This window comes from Sus scrofa, chromosome 4, assembly GCF_000003025.6.
Source record: "Sus scrofa isolate TJ Tabasco breed Duroc chromosome 4, Sscrofa11.1, whole genome shotgun sequence".
In the NCBI taxonomy this organism is placed as follows: Eukaryota; Metazoa; Chordata; class Mammalia; order Artiodactyla; family Suidae; genus Sus; species Sus scrofa.
In genome coordinates, this window is record NC_010446.5 from 75,521,690 (window position 1) to 75,541,720 (window position 20,031).

Consider the following 20,031-nt stretch of genomic DNA (forward strand, 5'->3'; position numbering starts at 1 on the left):
TGCCTCCGTGGTAGAAATCATTTCCTTGCTGGATGTTTTCAATCATTCAAATGAATGCCTTTGAAACAGACCCTTCTCTTTGGGCCCAGTAGGTGGGATCTAGAATCTGATTTTGGACACCACCAAAAGCAAATCACAGCCAAGTTATTAAATAAGATCGAGGCCCAAAGAGGCAATACAAGTTTTTAAGATGACTGGTCTCTGGTGCAGCTATGAAACACCTTCAAACCAAATCCAAGAGTCATTTTAAAAGTCAAGCTGCTCCAGAATCTGCAGATTGGTTGGATCTGCAGCTGTATCTTCATTGAATCTAATGAGTCATAATGTGAATTGTTTTATTCATGGTCTAATTATCTGTGCTTAATACTAAAATTTATTCTTTGAGAGCTGAAGGCCAAGTTTAAGAGCCCTCTTTTCACTCCTAAGTTTACAGGATGCAAACAGTGTGTGCCACAGGCTTCGTTCGATTTCCTGTTCCAACTGTTTTTTGTTTGTATGTTTATTTGTTTTTACTTCACTCTCTTTCTCTGAGACCCATTGACACATTTTCTATTATTTAAACTCAGCTTTTTCAGCTTACGCCAGGCCCCTTTTTCTTCCAAGGGGCTGATTTTGCTTCCTGGATGTTTGAGGGTGAGACTCGGCCAGCATTTACCCTCCCTAGGATGTGGGTTATTACAGCATAAACGTCTCCTTCCAACCAACTCGGCTTACAGCCTCTCTGCTTCTGTGTTCTTTCTGAGCCAGTCTAAGAAGATGCCCTAACAGTGGTCCTTCACGGTAATGCACTCAGCTCACAGAATCTTACCTTGCAAAGTCCATGCCTTACACTGAAATGGAAAAGGAGCAAATTTGCCCCACCTCTGGTGTGACTCCAAACATCCAACCTTTGAGCACATGGTGCTCTCATGCTGAAACATTACACCATCCCCAGAGTGCAGAACTGCCTTCTCCCACTGCTGCTAGTTTACAGAGAGGGGCAGAGACATCAGTTTCCATGATGAAGCCTGTGTGTCTGGGTGGCGGGGAGACGGAAGAGGAATGAGCCCCTAAAAGACATGGTTCAATTTAGGCACCTTCCAACGGAAGAGGGCAGGGAAGGACTTTTTAAAATCCCTCCTACAGGCTCCCAGAATACATGAACTGACTAAAACACCACTCATCATCAGGCCTTTAAAAGTCACATTTCTTGGTCTCGGTAATGAGAATCTTTTAATGTTTGTTTCCATAGGATCAGAAGAAGACAAGGTCTTGATCCTAGCCTGGGAATCAGAATTCTCTGGATTAAATGCTTTAAGATTCCCTTCTCTGTTTTGAGTCTGATTTCTAGAGCAGCTTTTTTTTTTTTCCCAGAAGATAACTGCCAAATCTATTAGCTTTTGACAAATATTGAAAGGATCATAAAAAGACGCATCCCTTGCAGTTCACGTCCACTGTTCAAACATATAGAAATGAATACCGAAGTGGACGCCCTTGAGCCCCAGGGGAAGCGGGAGGAGGTGAGAGGCAGACGTCCTCGCTGTTCAGGGCATGCAAACCAAACCCACCTCTCCCCACGGTGTTCTTTCAGCCAGTCAGTCCACACACATTCATTCAGTTCCCACTACCTCCCCAGCGCCCAGGGCACTAATACCCCATCCTTACTCTTCAGGACAAGCCAGCCCTCTCTCCTTTTCTCTCTCCCCTGACCTTTGAAACGCTGCGGAGAAAGATGTTGGTTCACTAAGAGAAGCCAACTCCGAGCAGACAGGAATTGCTCCAACAGAAACAACCAGGCCCGAGGGAGGTCCTAGCGATCTCTCCCTAAGAGAGATGCGCGAGGACCTGGTTCTGCCGCTGTCTGGACTGGTCCCTCGGGCTCTCTGAACCTCCGTTTTTCCCATATCTATTGAATAAAGGCTGGAATAATTTATCCCCAAGTCCCCTTTCAGTCTTAAGCTTCGACTTTTCCAAGCTGCTAAGGCGCCTTTCCATGCTCAGCACCGTGTGCCCCAGGAGGCACCCCGTGGCAGGTCAAACACCTTTCTCAGCCCCTTGCCCCGTCCTGCGCTTCAGGTTCATAGTGGGTGATCCCAGGTATGCAGGTGCTCAGCTCTGACAAGTGTTCTTTCTTTGAGGCCGGGTCTGTTCCTGCCTTGCTTTTGCACTGAGTACTGCAGGGTACTCGCCGCCTTTACAAAGCCCAGGCAGGGGAACGTCTCCTCCCTGCTGGGGATAGGGTAAGACGCTGGAGACGCCACCACCAGCCAGCCCCCCATTTGAAAAACGGGGGAACATTGGCTTCTCCGGGTTGTGGGGGGCGTTTTGCCACCGCATCCCCGCGCTCCGCTCCCAGCCTTGCTTCAGAATTGCCCCTGCCTGGGAGGCAGGCGGGGCGCGGGTGCAGCTCCGAGGCCACTCAGGTGCGTGTCCGCGGCTGGCGCGCTGGGACCCCTCGCCCGCACCCAGACCTACGCAGGAGGGCGCTGCCCTCTGGCGACCAAAGTGGGAGACGCAGCGCGGCCCGAGGTCGGAGGAGTCCTGTGGCGGCGGATCCTGCGAAGGGCTTGTGACTGGGAAAGTACGCGGATTCCTTCTCTAGGTGTGGGCTCTGGGGCATTGTGGTTTCCCTCTATGACCAGGATAGATAGGTAGGTAGATAGATAGATAGATACATACATACATACATACATATATGCATACATACATACTAGACAATAAATGTGGAGTAGGTAAATGATAGACAAATGGAAAAGTAGATGGACGCGTGGTTTTTAGGGCTTGCTCTGTGCGGGCAAAAGGCTAAGTGTTCGGGCTCATGGTTTCATCTGCAAGTCTCCGGAACCCTATGAATAGCTCCTGCCCCTGTTCTTCCTCAGTATCTCTGTCCCTCATTACCTATGTCTCTATTTTCCAAATGGGGAAACTGAGGCCTCAGGCCAGGTAAATGGTTTGCTTTAGATAATCTTCTGCAGCGCTCGGAGAGCGATCAGATCTCAATCCACAGCCCCAGCTTCCGCCATCAACGCTCTACCCGCGTCCTCAGCCAAGTCGATGTGCGCGCCCTAGGGCCTCTACGCCCCGGGTACCGCACCCCCCACACACCTCTCCCTCAACATCGCCCCGGCCCCACAAACCCTCTCATTCGTGGAAATCTCCCAAGACCCTGGGCAGAGCGCTCGAGGCAGCCAGCCCCTGACTTGGAGGCCCACCTGGGGAGCGGGGTGAAGGCGGGTCCCCTCCGGCGGTGACCGCAAAGCATGCGACCAGCTGGGAATGCCGCTCCCCAAGCGTGGGCTTTACCGCGTGCGCGCTCGGGTAGGGGGTCTCATGATTGTGAAAGGGGAAAACTCCGTCCCGAGATTTTAAGATTCCCGGAAAGTTTCATTCATTCCTTTAACGGTCAGCTGAGCTCCTACTACGCGCCTGACGCTGTTAGGAGGGAAGTGTAGTGTGGGGACAGGCCGGCCGGCAAGTGACGACCGTCTGGGCGGCTGTGCCTGGTGCCCGCCGGGACCGCGGGGGCGCTCCAGGAGGGTCTCCAGCCGATTCCAGAATCTAAATCCGTCCATCCTGCTGACACCCCCACACCTGGCCTCTTGCCCGGAGCCCGCGCCCAGGGAGGGTGACTGCAGGGACTATGCGCGGGGGAACGTGATCACATCCCACTCTCTCCCCAACTTTCCTGACTGCCTTGGTGTGTCACCCAGTCGAGGGCTGGGACGCCACGCGCGTCCCCCAGCCCGGGCCGGGACCCTCCTTCCGGCGGGGGCGGCGCGCGGCCGGCGTAGGGCCTGCGTCAGCGACAGCCCGCCGGCGATTGGGGCGCGCAGCCTCCTGCGCTCGGGGGCGAATTATAAAGTGGCTCCGGCCGCCGCAACCCGGCCGGCGAGGGAGGCAGGCGAGGCAGGCGCCCGGACCCTGGGCTGCAGCCGCGGCGACGCCGAGGACCGCGACGGTCAGCCCCGGCTGCCTCCAGCCTGCTCGCCTCTCCTCTCCGTCCAGAGTCCGCCCGGGACGTGCGCTCTCTGACCATCCTGCGCTCCGAGCAGCCTCATCGTGAGTCAACTTGGCCAAAGCTCGCTTTGCTCAGTGGGGTTGGGGCCGTTCACCAGCTGCGTTTTACCCGCGTTTCATTGCATGGGACTCCCCAACTTTCTTCCGCTCCCTGTTTGTGACCCGGGTCAATGTCGCGCCTCCTCGGGTTCCTGCGCTCTTGAATTTGGTCTCTTTAGTCCGCTCCAAAATCCTGCCCCGGACCGCGGCTGCCTGGAAAGAGAGCGAATGCCCCGGGCGCCCTGGTCTCCGGGCTACAGTGACAACTCGGGAACCGCGAGGCCATCGGAGGGGTCCCCTGGGCGGGCGGGGGCCCCAGGAAAGAGTGTCCCGGCGAGCTCGGGTTCGCCAAACCCCCCTTTGGGGCTGCTCGGCGAAGGGTCCTCCCCCCGCAAGGACCTGCTCTGCGCCTCCGCAGCTTCGCAGCTCCTGTGCCCTCTTCCCGCAGCCCCATGGCGCCGTTCCTGCGACTCTGCACTTGGCTGCTGGCGTTCAGCCCCGGGCTCCTGGCGACCGTGAGGGCAGAATGCAGCCAGGACTGTGCGACGTGCAGCTACCGCCTGGCGCGCCCAACCGACCTCAACCCTCTGGTGAGTGTTGTGCGCGGCGCAGGAGCGGCTAACCGCGACCCTGCGCCGGCAGCCCGGGCCCGCCCCGCGAGGCATCTCGTGGTCACAATCGGCGCAGACCCCTGATGACCCAGCTGTCCCCGACTGTTCCCCAAATGCTGACCAAGGTCCTGCTGTAGCTCTCGGCTTTCGGGACCCACGACTATCTAGGGCCCGGTAAGGGCGGCGGTGTCTCCACGCAAACCAAGTTTGTTTCAACCCCGGGAATGCAGGAACCCCGAGCTCTGCTCTTTTCAGCACCTCGGAGAGCACTGGGTTGTCACCTCACCTGCCCCAAGGAAGCCGCTCAGTCACCCTGCCTCCTCACATAGGCCACCAAGGGCCCCTTCCACACACATCTTTCCATCCTACTTGCAAATAATGTTGACATTTTTCATTTGTGATATTTTATCGCCTTTCTTTGAATGTCCTTTCTCTAGCACTTTTAACCTCAGGTCCCTCAGGCCCTGAGCGTCACCCTTGGGTAGAAGAGAGCAAGGGGATGGGGCAGGGATAAAGGGAGAGGAGGAAGGGAGAGCACAGTAGGAGAGGAAGAGGTCAGAGACTGTTTCACAGGCGAGCGGTTCTGGCATCCAACCTCTGTCTTGTACAAGGTACAAGAATGCACCTTGTAACCCCTACTAAGACAACAGTTTAATTTGGCACAGGAGAGGTGGGAGTCCAAAGAGGCGGTAAGGATGCCAAGATAAATTACGCAGGGGCTTGGGGGAAAATCTAAGGGCAGAAGAACTGTCATTCTAATCGCAGTCGTTGCTCCACTGCGTCAGAATCTCAGGAAGCTTCAGCTTCACGATCCCCCACCCCTATGACTCCTCTGCACTCTCTTCACAATTTGTCGAAATTCTGGAATGACTTAAAAAGTTCAGCAGAGAATAATGTACTAATCCAAAGAGTTAAGTTCCTCCCTAGAGCCTCCAAAGCAGTTTTGTTATGTCGATCCCTAAAATAAGGACAAAAATCAAAGGAAAGATTCCACAGAACTCAGGGCATTTATTTCCCATTAAATGTTTGTTCCACTTGGATTACATGACCCCTTTCATTTGACAAGATACAGGGGAGGGCATTATATTTAAACTCTGAAGAAAGTGTCACATTGTCAATAGGGGGGAACAGTCCCCTTCATCTTTTTTTTTTTTCTTTCTGATTTGTTATTTGCTTAACTGGTGGGGTTTGCATTGGGTCTTATTTAGAGCTGTTATTTTCTTTAGGACAGAAAGCTTGCCGATAACTGTATTGTTGCGATTACAGGAGCTCTAGAATTTTCACTCGGATGGAAAAGACATATGAAAAATGATGTTGCCTAGCCAGAACTATGTGGTAAAGTCAACATAACGAATATTTATTGGGCTTCTACCATGTGAAAGACACTTGTGCTCGTTCTGTGCTGGATGCAAAGATGAGCAGGCCTGCCACAACTAGTGTCCAAGTTGACTTTACCATCTAAAACAGAGTATTCTTCAATATGACTGTGTTATTCTGATTATTTGCCATTATTTGTCTTTGAAGGAATCTCAACATGAAAGAAGGCTTTTGGCAATAGGATACAAAATATTCAACATTAATTTTTGGCAAAGAGATCATGCAAATTTCATTTTAGAATGGAAATATTGACACCTGAACATCTCAAATTTTTCATGATGTGTAGATTTCTTAATCAGATATCAAGAATAAAACAGGGCCATTTTATTTAGATCTTTAGATTTTTGCATAGGCATATATTTAATTTTCTTAGACACAAAGCTTAAATAATCATTAAGAGTTGGTTAAATATATACCCTAAAGACTTTTGTTGCACTATTAGATTGCTTTCTTTCGTAGTGAAAATAAAATCTATGTATTTCATATTAAGTAACATACCATATTTTTAAATCCCAAGAAAGGGCCAGGTTTTTAATGCCTAAATCAAGGGTTGTTAACTAGGTTCTATAGGTAGACTTTCAGAGGCCATAAAACCCCTTGAATTGCTAAGAAATAAGATATGGACTTTACAAATGTTCATGTAACATTAGCACACACTTCGTCATATCCAAGTGACCTATTGAGTAGAAGGGAATTTTAATATTATTAGAATATATAGCCTATGTCTTACTATTAGAATTTAACTTTTATATAATAAAAAAAGAAAGAATTGTAAACTGATCATTCTTATTTTGTCGAATAACATGATTTCCATTGGAAAAGACTTTTTCTGTATGCCAATGACTGGTTAAATATTACGAAAAGAAACATGAGTTATTTGAACATTTGCATATGTTTAATTTTATATCAGACCTCATCCCTACAGACATTTAGTTCAAGATGATTATACCTATCAATCAGTTAAGGAGGGAAAGTAAAGCTTCTACTTTCAGCAAATCAATATATCATAATTCCAATAATTTGTAGGATTTAAATTGAGTTTTTACTGTGTCTTTATTTTCAAACTTATTTTGAAATTGCTGCTTTTCCTTAAAATTTGAAACTGTTCACAGGAATACAGGGTATCCTTCCAAGTAAAATATTAATGCAATAATGTAAACAAATTTATATTAAACCTTGATTTTATCTGTAAGACAATAAAATAAATTTGGGGATAATGTCCCTAATTGGGTAAAGAGAAAGTTCTCCCTTTTGGTGAGAAAAACCTTAAACAAAATGAAATCAACAATGGCAAATGATCCAATGACATAAGGTTGTGCAGGTAGCCAATCTAGGTTAAAATTGGGTGGAAAAAAATATCTTTACACTATTGCAATGGCACAGCATCTGTTAAAATTCAAAGAAAAATTCTAATTTGATCCCATTAATTCTCCACAATCTCCCGTTTTGAGTTTCCTTGGATTGGCCTGTTCAGTAGGACAAAAAGTTGTTGCAAGAAAAATGCATTATTATATGGGAGCTTCCATGTCAGAGCAAACATAGTGCAGCCGTTCCCCCCCCCCACCGCCTCCCAAAATGTATTTACTTAATGAAATCAGAAAAGCTTCTTTTTATCAGTAAATCGAATTCTTTCTCCAGGCTTGCACACTGGAATGTGAGGGGAAACTGCCTTCTCTTAAGACCTGGGAAACCTGCAAGGAGCTTCTGCAGCTGTCCAAGCTGGAGCTCCCGCCCGATGGCACCAGCGCCCACCGAGAAAGTGACAAACAGGAGGAAGGCCACCTGCTAGCCAAGAAGTACGGGGGCTTCATGAAGAGGTATGGGGGCTTCATGAAGAAAATGGATGAGCTGTATCCCGCGGAGCCGGAGGAAGAGGCCAATGGAGGTGAAATCCTCGGCAAGAGATACGGCGGCTTCATGAAGAAGGATGCAGAGGAAGACGACGGTCTGGGCAATTCCTCCGACCTGCTCAAGGAGCTGCTGCGAGCGGGGGACCACGGAGACGGGAGCCTGCACCAGGAAGGCAGTGAGGACGAAGAGGTGAGCAAGCGGTACGGCGGCTTCATGAGAGGCCTCAAGAGAAGCCCCCAACTGGAAGGCGAAGCCAAGGAGCTGCAGAAGCGGTACGGGGGCTTCATGCGGAGGGTGGGCCGCCCGGAGTGGTGGATGGACTATCAGAAAAGGTACGGTGGCTTCCTCAAGCGCTTTGCCGATTCCCTGCCCTCGGACGAAGAGGGTGAAGGCTACTCAAAGGAGGTTCCCGAGATGGAGAAAAGATATGGCGGATTTATGAGATTCTGATCCCCTTTCCCAGCAGGGAGCCCAACCCCCCCCGCCCCCTGTTTCTTCCCCCCCCTTCTTTCCCCCCCCCCCGCCCCCCCGCCGCCGCAAGCCTTCCTCTATCCCCCAGTGAGACACTGCTAGGCTGTTGTGTTTTACTGTCCTGTGCTGCTTGCCTTCTGTGGTTGACTTGATTGCAAAATTCACTACACAATCTGAAAGCTGTCCTTTCAGGTCCTGTGTTCTTTTGAGAATCTTTCTGCTCAATATTGGTCTCTTGGTCTCTAGTATTGCGACTGTCTTGTTTTCATGCTGAAACTGTTTCTGTTCTTACCTTGTCCTTTGTTTTGGACAAACGCCCATAAATGCTGACTTGTACATAGATACAATAAACCCATTACCCCAACTGCATAACGTTCTTACAAGTCTCTTCTCCTCCAAAGCTCTCATTTGCCCTTAGGTTTCCACAGCAAATCCTAAACTCAGAGACAGGGAAACTATCCATTTGCTTGTTTGGTTTTTTCTCCGGGAAATTAACATGTACTCAACATTACTGTCAGATCCATAGTCATTTTTCAAAGTGTTTCTTTTTCTCCAAATAATGTCTACCATAGGTCTAGGGTTCCAGCCTGGGTCACCTACTGCATTTGGGTGTCAGAAATCATCTGTTTTTGACAGAAGCATCTCTGGCCTCAGCTTCCAACAGCTGAGGCTGCAAAACCATTTTTCCTTTAATTCTTTATATACGAAATCTTAGATGGGTAAACAGGTGGGAGCCAAACAAAATGTATTTCCACTCTCATCTCTGGAATTCAGATGCACAAAGCAAAACCAAAACCTAATAAAGAAATGAACTCTGCCCTCATATATAAGGAAATCCACATTCACATCCAGATGTGGCTGTCTCTTTTCTTCAGCAAAGTACCTTAGAAGTTCATAAGAAAATTAAAGATAATTTCACTCCACTTTACAAAGAAAGAAAGTGGAGCCCAGAAAAGTCAAGTCATTGGCCCAAGATTGTCCAGCAGTTGAAGGACAGAAATGAACTAGACCCCAACCTTCTTGGTCCCAGGCAATGTTCTTTCCACTCCAGTTCTCTCGCTCTCATCCAGGTCATTACCAAGAATATGAAGAAACTGGGACTCTGTCTTGCTCACTGCTGTCCACTCTATACCACAACCACACTGGGCCCTCCAACACCTATGAGTGGATAGACCAGTGAATGGATGGTTTTGACTTGGTGACCAGATCACTGGGAAAGGTATTGTGAATTTTTTTTCTTTTTATGACTGTACCTGAGGCATATGGAAGTTCCCAGACTAGGGGTCAAATCAGAGTTGCAGCTTCCGGCCGTATTCACGCTGGCCACAGCCACATTTGTGACCTACACCACAGCTCATGGCAATGCTAGATTCTTAACCCACTGAGTGAGGCCAGGGATTGAACCTGCATCCTCACGGATACTATGTTGGGTTCTTAACCCACTGAACCACAACGGGAACTCCTATGTTTTTAAGGCAAATTCTCGCCCACAAGGAGGTATGACCACTTCCTATTAATTAACCATTTGCAACGACATTGAGGTACAGTGGAACACTTCTCTCTTTCTAGTCGAAACCACCTGCAGCTAACCTCCCATCCACTGAGTCATGTTCCCAGGACCCTCACCCATCCTTTCCTTTGTGTTCATCCCCTGCCATCAGAGTTTAGCAACTGAGGAAGACAGAGGGAGCGCCTAGTGCTGCGCAATGCCACCTGCTCCACCCCAACACGGCCACTGTCCCTCTGAGTCCAGCTCTGCCAGGGTTCTGGGAACATCTGCACGGCCACGTGCTCGCCTCCTGGTCAGGAAAAGGGGACGCAGGTCCTTCCCAGTCCCTGACCACCACCATCTATCTCTCTGATCCCTGACAAACTATCTCCTTCAAGCCAGAGCCCTCCTCCTTTTGAACTAGAGATGCAGCTACTGCAGGTGTTTGAAACAGGTTAGAAAGGAGCTGACAAACAGCAGCTGGCCTGGGTAAATCCATGACCGGGGCCATGAGAAATGGTGGGGCTGCAACACATGGAAGACGTCAGGTCTCTGTTTGGCCTGAGCCAGTTGTTTGCCCTGGAAATGCCAGCCCAGTATGGCCAGACTTTTCCAAAGAAATCTGAAAATTCAATTTTCATGATATCTCAAGTTTTTAAATGCGGCCATTGATTCCATTGAAGACAGTGTGATGCAGGAGTTCCCGTCATGGCTCAGCAGATTAAGAATCCGACTGGTATCCATGAGGATGCGGGCTTGATCCCTGACCTCGCTCAGTGGGTTAAGAATCCAGTTTGCCGCAAGCTGCTGTAGATCACAGATGCAGCTCGGATCTGGTGTTGTGGGAGGCCAGCAGCTGCAGCTCTGATTTGATCCCTAGCCTGGGAACATCTATATGCCGCGGGTGCAGCTCTGAAAAGGAAAACAAAAACATACAGTATGGCCTAAGCAAAACCCATCTGCAGGTCAGATTTGAGAGACGTGGGGTTAGTCCTTTGAGGAGGAAGAAAACCATTTAATTCTCTCCCCTAGAACCCAGCCTACCCTTCAGAGACAGTAAGAGCGAATGCCTGTCCCTTCCTGAGAAGATAAGAATGCAGTTAAACTTACAATAATGCAACATGTGTACTCGCCTCATCCAGGACAGTCAAGTGAAAACACGGTTCTCCAAATCAAGCAGAGTTCTTTCCGAGGAGCCCTTTCATTTCTGCTTGAGGAGGCCGTGCCTCCAGAGCCCAGACACTCTGCTCAGTAACAGACCAGCTCCTCTGCTGCACTCTGTGGTCCCTGCCAAGGGCCCGGGCTGCCGGGGATGGGAGGGTGTCACTGGCTCACCCTGTCACACAGGATGTGTCACGGATGTTTAAGGACCAAGAAAGAGAGGAGGGGGATGCAAAACGGGAGGGAAGAAGAGCAAAGACAGCGGCCGGAGCAGGCTCCTCCTTCAGGTGCACCCGGGCCTCCAGCGCCCCCAGAACGTAGGCCCTATGCAAGGGCAGATGTGCAAATGTGACTCCTGAGACTCGAGAGGGCCTGTGTCATCCTCCCTGTGTCCCCAAATACCCCCGTGCTATCTGGCCTTCAAGCTGAAACTGTCATCAGAAAGTTACAGCTTTACTTCTTCAAGCCTATAGAGCTTTTCTAATTTCCTATCTAAATGCAGAGGGGCATTTCCTACAAGGCAGCTGGGACGCTCCTTTATACGTGGAAAACTGCGCCCCGGCTGTGGCACTCAGCCTGTGCTCAGCACAGGTGTCCCCGGTCCCCCAGACATGGGGGTGACGAGTACTTAGGGTTACCTCGCGGGAGTCCAGGCTAAGATGAACTGTCTCTGGGGAAACTCTGATCACGTTGAAGAAGGATCCCCACCAACTGCAGGGGCGCTGCTGCCCCACTCGGTGCCCCTCCTGGTCTCGGGGCTCCCCTTTCATCTCAGTCCCAGTCTCCAAACCCACCTCCAACCCTGAGCTTGGGTCTGGGTTCCTCCTGGGAGTTACTAATGTATGAACTCCAGGGCCAGGCTGCCTGGGTTGAATCCCACTTGGCGGTGTGTTCGGAAGCTCTCCTGCCTCACTCTCCGCACCTGTGCCTCGTGGGAGGTGGGGATAAGTTAACGTGTAAGCGTTCAGAGATGCTAAGGCCCGGCCAGCACTGAGCCTCACCTATAGGGTTAGCTACCGCCATCAAAAGCCTCCCTGTAGTAATTAAGGGGTCTTGGGCTTTTCTCCACATCTCCCTGCCTCACCTGGGCCTCCCAGGGACCCAGTGTCCCTCACCTGGGCCTCTCAGGAAGGGGGAAGGGCTATCCCTCACCCCCAGCCCCTCAGGGACCAGGCATCTCTCTGAGCCTCTAGGGACTTGTGTAAAAATCACATCAGCAGGGGGAGCTAGGCAATAGCATAAACACATCCTTCCACGTCATGTGCTTAGTTTCTCTCATAGCTTTTTTAAAAAATCAAGTATAACGTAATCTACAGAGAAACCCACACATCATACATGTACATCTCACGGAACTGCTGCAAATGACCCTACCCATGAACCATCATCCAGGCCAAGAAACAGAGCAGCACCAACACCTGCTCCTCCAAGAAACTAGCTCTTTCTTGCTCCCCAAAGGGGACACTCTCCTGACTTCTTTGACTGTAGATTGATTTGCCTATTTTGTTAATTTGCTATAAAAGAAAATGTGCTTTTTTTCTATCTAACTATGTGGCCAGCGTTATATTACGAGAGTCAACCATGCTGTCGCAGGTAGCCATGGTGGGTTTATAATTTCGGCTGTCGCACAGTATTCCATTGCGTGAAAACACTGCAGGTTCCATTGTGGTTTTTTTGTTTGTGTGCTTTTCAGGGCCACATCTGTGGCATATGGAGGTTCCCAGGCTAGGGGTCGAGTCGGAGCTACAGCTGCCTGCCTATACCACAGCCACAGCAATGACAGAGCGGAGCCTCATCTGTGACCTACACCACAGCTCACAGCAATGCCAGATCTCCCACCCATTGAGCGAGGCCAGGGATCGAACCCTCGTCCTCATGGATACTAGTCAGATTCATTTCCACTGCACCACAAGGGGAACTCCTCCATTGTGCTTTTAATGGCGGCTGGGGCTGTTTCCAGTTATGGTTATATTGCAAATACGGCTGAGACCATGTTGCCTACCACATGTGACACATTCCTCCAGGGATATAACTAGAAGTAGTTTTGCCAGATCATAGGCTATGCATATGTTCAACTGTAGTTTGTCACAACAAACAGCTTAGAAAGAATTTATGCTAATTTGGACTCCTAACCACAGAGTATATGCCAACCCTTCATTTTTTTTTTTTTTTCATTTTCCCCGTTCTGTTTTAATTTACATTTTCCTAAGGACTAATGAGCTCGAGCATCATTATGTATGCTTATTGACCACTTGGGTATCCTTCATTACTCTTTTGCTTTTCAAAAGTATTTTTCAAGTTACGCATCTGAACTGTTTTCTGCTCTGTGGTGAATGGCTTCAATGCATAAAATAAATGCATGAGTTTTTTAAACTGTAACATACTCTCAGGAATCCTTTTTTATCTCCAGCTTTCGGTCGGCACAATGCGACCAGCACCCTGCACGTAGACTGCATGGCACTGCAGGCAGAACACCACATATGCTTGATGTGGATCCTGCCGTGTTCGTTCAGGTTTGGAACACCAGGTGGGGTGTTTGGTAGAGCAACCCCTCCTTACTGGGTGCCCCTCCCCGGCCCACCCCATCCCACACCACCAGTGCTCCCCCTCCCCCACACCATTCCCCCACCCGCCCCAGTCTTCCCACAGGCTCGCTGCCATTAGTAGAACCAGCAGGTCCTTCCCGGGTCCTCCCAGCATCTCTTCTGCAAGATGATGGGGACAGACCACTTCTAAGGGGGTTCACAGGCTTTGATGAGTGAGTTGCTCCAAGCAAACAGCTTCATCCCCAGCCTTGCAAGGTGCTCTCTCCCCTTAGGTCTGGGAACTCTCTCAGCCCAGCCCAAGGAGAGGAGGCTTTACGCTCAGTTTCTGCTATTACAGCTCTTATAGAACACTCTCTTTCACTGGACTCTTTGGGGTTTTGTTCCTTCACAGCACTTGCTTCATTTTCTAACCATTTGTTAATTTGTGTGATTGATTTTTGTCTCAACAAGTAGACAGTTAGCCCTAGGCAAGTAGAAACTCTTTCTGTTCTGCCTGTCATAGGCGTTCCCCAAAAATGTATCAGTATGCTCCCATCTAAACTCACAGCAAAGATATGTACATTCTTTTAGTTTAAAAGGCATAATTATGCTCAGAAAATAATGACCCTACGAGCAGCCTCTAAAACCAGAATAGAAACACCGCACTAAACAGGAGCTGAAAAGTGGGCTCCTGGTCTCTGATCTGGAGCCTGGTGGACGTGGCCTTCTACTTTATTTCGTGATAACTGGGACATGGTGGCAAAGTGTAAGAGCCAGGTCCATTGCCAGGACTTCAGACAGGGGCAGGTCTTGCCTATCTATTGAAGGAGACTGAAAAAAGTCAAGAATGATAACCAGGGCTACTGGTTACCTGGGGTGGTGGGAGTGAGTAGATAACAGTTGAAGAGCTAGATCTGGGCAAAGTCACCCACTGGGTTAACCCTAGATTTGTAATATGATCAACTTCATTGTGGGAAAAGGGTCCCAAACCTCTAGTGTAAATTCTGAACCAAAACTTAAATCAGAATGAAGAAAGAGAGAGAAACAAATACTTCTGTTTGACATGTGTAGCACTATAAAATTCTATAGTATATAAGGAGAATAATGGTAGGAAGACCAACAAATGCAACAAATGACTTCACTTGTGATGAAATGCAAATATTAAAATCATCTGATAAGGAAGTTTGAAGCAAGTATTTCAAGATTTTCAAAGAGATAAAAGCAGGGAGACCATTCGTAAAAGAAGAAAGGAAGATAGTTTGAAATTTAAATGTGTTAACAATACATGAGGTATATCGTTGTTAGGAAAAAACTAATTAAACGGGATAGATTCTAGACAAGACACCGTTAAAGACCACATTAGGTAATAAATAGTGAATAATGAGAAATTTATCCTCAACAAAATGCAGAAGTGTAGTTTTGTTTGGTTTAGTTTGGTTTGGTTTGGTTTGGTTTTTTGCTTTTTCAGGGTCAAAGTTTCAGCATATGGAAGTTCCCAGGCTAGGGGTCCAATTGGAGCTGCAGCTGCCAGCCTATGCCACAGCCACAGCAACACCAGATTCGAGCTACACCACAGCTTGCAGCAAGCCTGGATCTTAACCCACTGAGTGGGGCCAGAGATCGAATACTAGTTGGATTCGTTTCCACTGAGTCCCAACAAGAACTTCCAGTTGTTGTTGTATTTTCTTTTTACAGTTACACCTGCAGCATTTGGAGGTTCCCAGGCTAGGGGTCGAATCCGAGCTGCAGCTGCCGGCCTACACCACAGCCACAGCAACACCAGATCCAAGCAGCATCTGTGACCTGTGCCTCAGTTTGCAGTCACACTGGATCCTTAACTCACTGAGTGAAGCCAGGAATTGAACTCACATCCTTACAGAGACTATGCCGTGTTCTTAACCCACTGAGCCACAACAGGCACCCCAGGAAGTTTTTTTTTTTAATTGAAAAAGATGTTAAGTGACAGGAATAAACTGAATGGCTTCAATAAATATATTTTAGAAGTTCCAAAAGATGAGAATACAAAGAATGACAAAGAATAAAACAATAGCCATTCACACCCTCTGGAATGGCTATCATTAAAAACAAAATGGTGAAGTTCCCGGCATCGCGCAGTGGTTAATGAATCTGACTAGAAACCATGAGGTTGCATGTTCGATCCCTGGCTCCCCTCAGTTGGTTAAGGATCTGGCATTGTCGTGAGCTGTGGTGCAGGTCACAGACGTGGGTCGAATCTGGTGTTACTGCGGCTCTGGCGTAGGCTGGCAGCTACAGCTCCGATTAGACCCCTAGCCTGGGAACCTCCATAGGCTGTAGGAGCAACCCTAGAAAAGGCAATAAAAAAAAAAAAAAGACAAAAAAACCCAAAACAAAAACAAAATAAGATGGCCAATAAGTGTCTCTAGGCTGCAGAAAAGTTTCAACACTCATACAGCGATGGAAAACAGTTTGGCAACTCCTCAAAAAGTTAAACATGCAGTTAGCATATAACTTGGTGTTTCCACTCCTAGGTATATGCACAAAAGAACTGAAAACCTAAGGCTGCACAAAACCTTGCACAAAACCTTCGACCCACGTCTGTGACCTACACCGCAGCTCACGACAATGCCAGATCCTTAACCCACTGAGCGGAGCAAGAGTATTCATAATAGCCAAAACGTGGAAACAACCCAGCTGGCGAATGAATTAATAAAATGTGGTTTATCTATACAATGGAATTTACTCAACCATAAAGATGGATGAAATACAGATGCATATTGCGATACGGATGAACTCTGAAAACATTAGGCCACGTGACAGAGGCAAGATACAAAAGATCACATACTGTATAATTCCATTTACATTAAATATCCAGAATAGATAAATCCATCGAGACAGAAAGCGGATTAGTGTTTGCCAGGTGCTGGGGGTGAAGGGGGAGGGACTGCTCGTAGTTCTGAGCTTTCTTTTCCAGGTAAGAAAAGCGTCCCAGAATTAGATGGCAGTGATGGTTGCAGAACGTGGTGATGTACTTAAAATGGCTGAATAATACACTTTAAAAAAAAATGAGGGCATTCCCCGATGACTTAGTGGATTAACCTTCTGGTGTTGTCACTGCTGAGGCTCAGGTCATTGCTGTGGTGTGGATTTGATCCCTGACCCAGGAACTTCTGCAAGCAGTTGGCTCAGCACCTCCCCCCACAAGAGAGAATTTTATAGCCTGTCAATTATATCTCAATAAAGATGTTATTTAGGAGTTCCCTTCGTGGCACAGTGGTTAACGAATCCGACTAGGAACCATGAGGTTGCGGGTTCGGTCCCTGCCCTTGCTCAGTGGGTTAACGATCCGGCGTTGCCGTGAGCTGTGGTGTAGGTTGCAGACTCGGCTCGGATCCCACGTTGCTGTGGCTCTGGTGTAGGCCGGTGGCTACAGCTCCGATTCGACCCCTAGCCTGGGAATCTCCATATGCCGCGGGAGCGGCCCAAGAAATAGCAAAAGACAAAAAAAAAAAAAAAATGTTATTTAAAATACAATAGCTTCAAATTCTATGGGATTAAAGAAAGATTTTAATCCAAAGATTTTAATCCAGAGACAGAAAACATGAAAAGGATGCCCAGCAGATTACATAAGAGTAAATCCATATCTTGCTACACCATAATAAGACTTAAAACATCATCAGTTAAAAGGAAATCTAAAGAAACTACCAAAGATAAAATATAACATATCTACGAAGGAATGAGAGACAGATTGTGCTATATCAGACATAATATATGCTAAAAGACATTGGAAAATATCTTTTAAAAATCAAAAGGGGTAGTGTTGGGGCAAGATTGAAGAAATTCAAGCCAAAATCCTATATTTATTTAAACTATGATTAAGAGCATAAAATTGAGGAGTTCCTGTTGTGGCTCAGTGGGTTAAGAACCCAACATAATATCCATGAGGATGCAGGTTCAATCCCTGGCCTCACCTAGGGAGTTAAGGACCAGCGTTGCCGTGAGCTGTGGCAGTGGTCGCAGACACGGTTAGGATACTGTGTTGCTGTGACTGTGACAGAGGCCAGCAGCTGCAGCTCCGATTCAACCCCTAGCCTGGGAACCTCCATATGTCGTGGGTGTGGCCATAAAAAAAAATCTTACAAAAATAAGAAAAAAGGTAGAAGAGGCAACATTCCTAGGACTTCAGTCTCCTCACATGCACCTTGTTCAGAAGTGAGCTCTTCCCACACAATCAGGTATGGACAGAATAAAAACACACAGCCCAAGGAAAGCCACGCAGCCCATAGACCAAGGAAGAACCTGGTTACGGGAGCCAAGGGTACTCGCCAAACCAGAGTGACAGGTTGAACGGAGGATTAGTCAAGACAAGACCAAACAATGTACGCCCACTCATTTCTTTAGCAAATACTGATTGGCATTCTTGTAGGTGGTGCCAACTCGAAGAGGTATTTGCAGTGGTAACACAAGATCACAAAACTAAAACCAGGCTTGCTCAACATCTATTGGCACAAGCAGGGCACAGAGGGAGCCAGAAGTTAGGAGCCAAGGCAAAGAAAGTCTACCAGAGTTCAGGAGCCTCTGTGTCGAAACAGTCGAGGTTTGTTGGAATCGAAGCCACGACTCTGGGAGTTGCCAAGTTTTTGTCATGATCTGTGGCTGACTGTCGGAGAGACACCCTGCGCTGGCCATTCCCCATTCTCTCCACTGGGCTCTGCGCCCTCGAGAGGCTACCTGAGTGGATTCCAGCAAGGAGAGGCCCTGGCTTCCTGCTAGGATTCACCTGCACCGAGTAGAAGCACCTGCGATCCTACGCGGGGATGATTTACACCGCCAGCTGCCTCCTGCAGGGTTGCCCAGCATAACTAGGCCCCTGGGCCAAAGGTCTCAGATGCCAGAGGACAGCCTCTCCAGGCCCCTCTGCCTTCTGTTCCAGTAACGGTCCCTCCTTGGTTCCTTTAGACCCAGGGGTGCCTGCTGCTTCCAGCCACTGTGCTGCGCCCTCTCCCATAAGGTTTTCCCTGGCCCTGCCCACATCTCTGGAAACTGTCTCTTTATTCAACTGGCCTTGAATTATCCTATTTTTTTTTTGTCTTTTTGTCTTTTCTAGGGCTGCACCCGTGGCATACGAAGGTTCCCAGGCTAAGGGTCGAATCGGAGTTGTAGCCGCCAGTCTACACCAGAGCCACAGCAATGCCAGATCCGAGCCAAGTCTGCCACCTACACCACAGCTCACGGCAACACCGGATCCTTAACCCACTGAGCGAAGCTAGGGATCGAACCCGCAACCTCATGGTTCCTAGTTGGATTTGTTAACCACTGAGCCATGATGGGAACTCTGAACTATCCTAATCCTGCTAGGGCCTTCACTATACAGTTGCTGGTCCTCAGGAGGCAGTGATGTGAAAATACACAAGAGAAAACAAATGAAATAGAATAAAAGTGGGTAACATGTTGTGGGGGGAGGAAGGAAGGATGGACTGGGGGAGGGGGAGGGGAGGAGGAAGGAAGGAAGAAATCCCTAGGGCTGCAGAAGACCCACGATGAGGCTTGCACCTGCAGTCAGAACTGCTGATCCTGTGTGGTTTTCCACTCACATAGCTGTGCTAATCAGGAACCTAGAACACTGTGACTGTGAGATCACCGTGGGGTCAGAGGAGATTGGAAATTCCTCAAAAGCCCAGAATCATGACCTTTTCAAAATACACCGAGATGAGAATGAACGAGGCCACTCAGAAACCCTCTCTGGGTACCATCCCGTGATTCTGAGAAGGCATCATGGAATAACAATACTCGACCCCGGGAAAGAGATCAATTTTCTGGGTGAAAACACACACGCAGTCATTTCAGTGGATTATTCTAACGCAATATGACTCTCTAGCCCTTGCATTTTACGGGATGTGAATTGCTATCAAAGGTGATAATTCACAATCCTGTTTCTCTCAAGTGAAATAACAGTTTTATTAGAACTGTTTTTACCTACAGATATGTTTTCAATTTTCTAAATAATTGCTTGGGTATATTTTTCTGATGTGTTGTGCTGGAAAGAGTCCTCAGCTGTGAGGGAAGGGACTGGTCCAGTTTTGGGTCACCTGTTCGACCATCGTCCCAAGCTCTTAGTTCCTTCTCGACCAGTTGGGGTGAATGGTAGCAACTCATCTCATCTGGGGCATTCTTACAACAAACAACACCTTCCTTTTAGTTTCTAAGACAGTCATGCCCTGCCTAAAACAGGATACTGTGGAAATGCGAAGCCTGGTATACCAATAAGGGAGAATTCCTTTGTAAATTTTATTCAAGTGAGTCAGTTGTACATTTCTATTTTCAGCTAAAAATTCTTCTTGAAAACAAGTTTTATTTAACTGTCTGCTACCACTATCAGTTTAGTTTAATTTGAGCAAAATACACTGGTTACAGTGAACTTTGTACATGTTCTGTTGTAATCAAAATTGAATTTCAAAAATGACTTGTGGCATTTTGAAAGTTTCACAACAGCCCCCAATATTGAGTGTTTTGTAAAGGTTTCTATGCCTCCATA

At 48.0% G+C, this 20,031-nt stretch overlaps 1 protein-coding gene across 1 annotated transcript; it reads left to right on the forward strand.

Moving 5' to 3' along the window:
• PENK (proenkephalin) lies at positions 3,808-8,714 on the forward strand. The gene is made up of 3 exons (XM_003125621.5): positions 3,808-4,038; positions 4,484-4,625; positions 7,662-8,714. The coding sequence occupies exons 2-3, from the start codon at positions 4,488-4,490 to the stop codon at positions 8,322-8,324; spliced, it is 801 nt and encodes a 266-aa protein (XP_003125669.2). The 5' UTR covers positions 3,808-4,038; positions 4,484-4,487; the 3' UTR covers positions 8,325-8,714.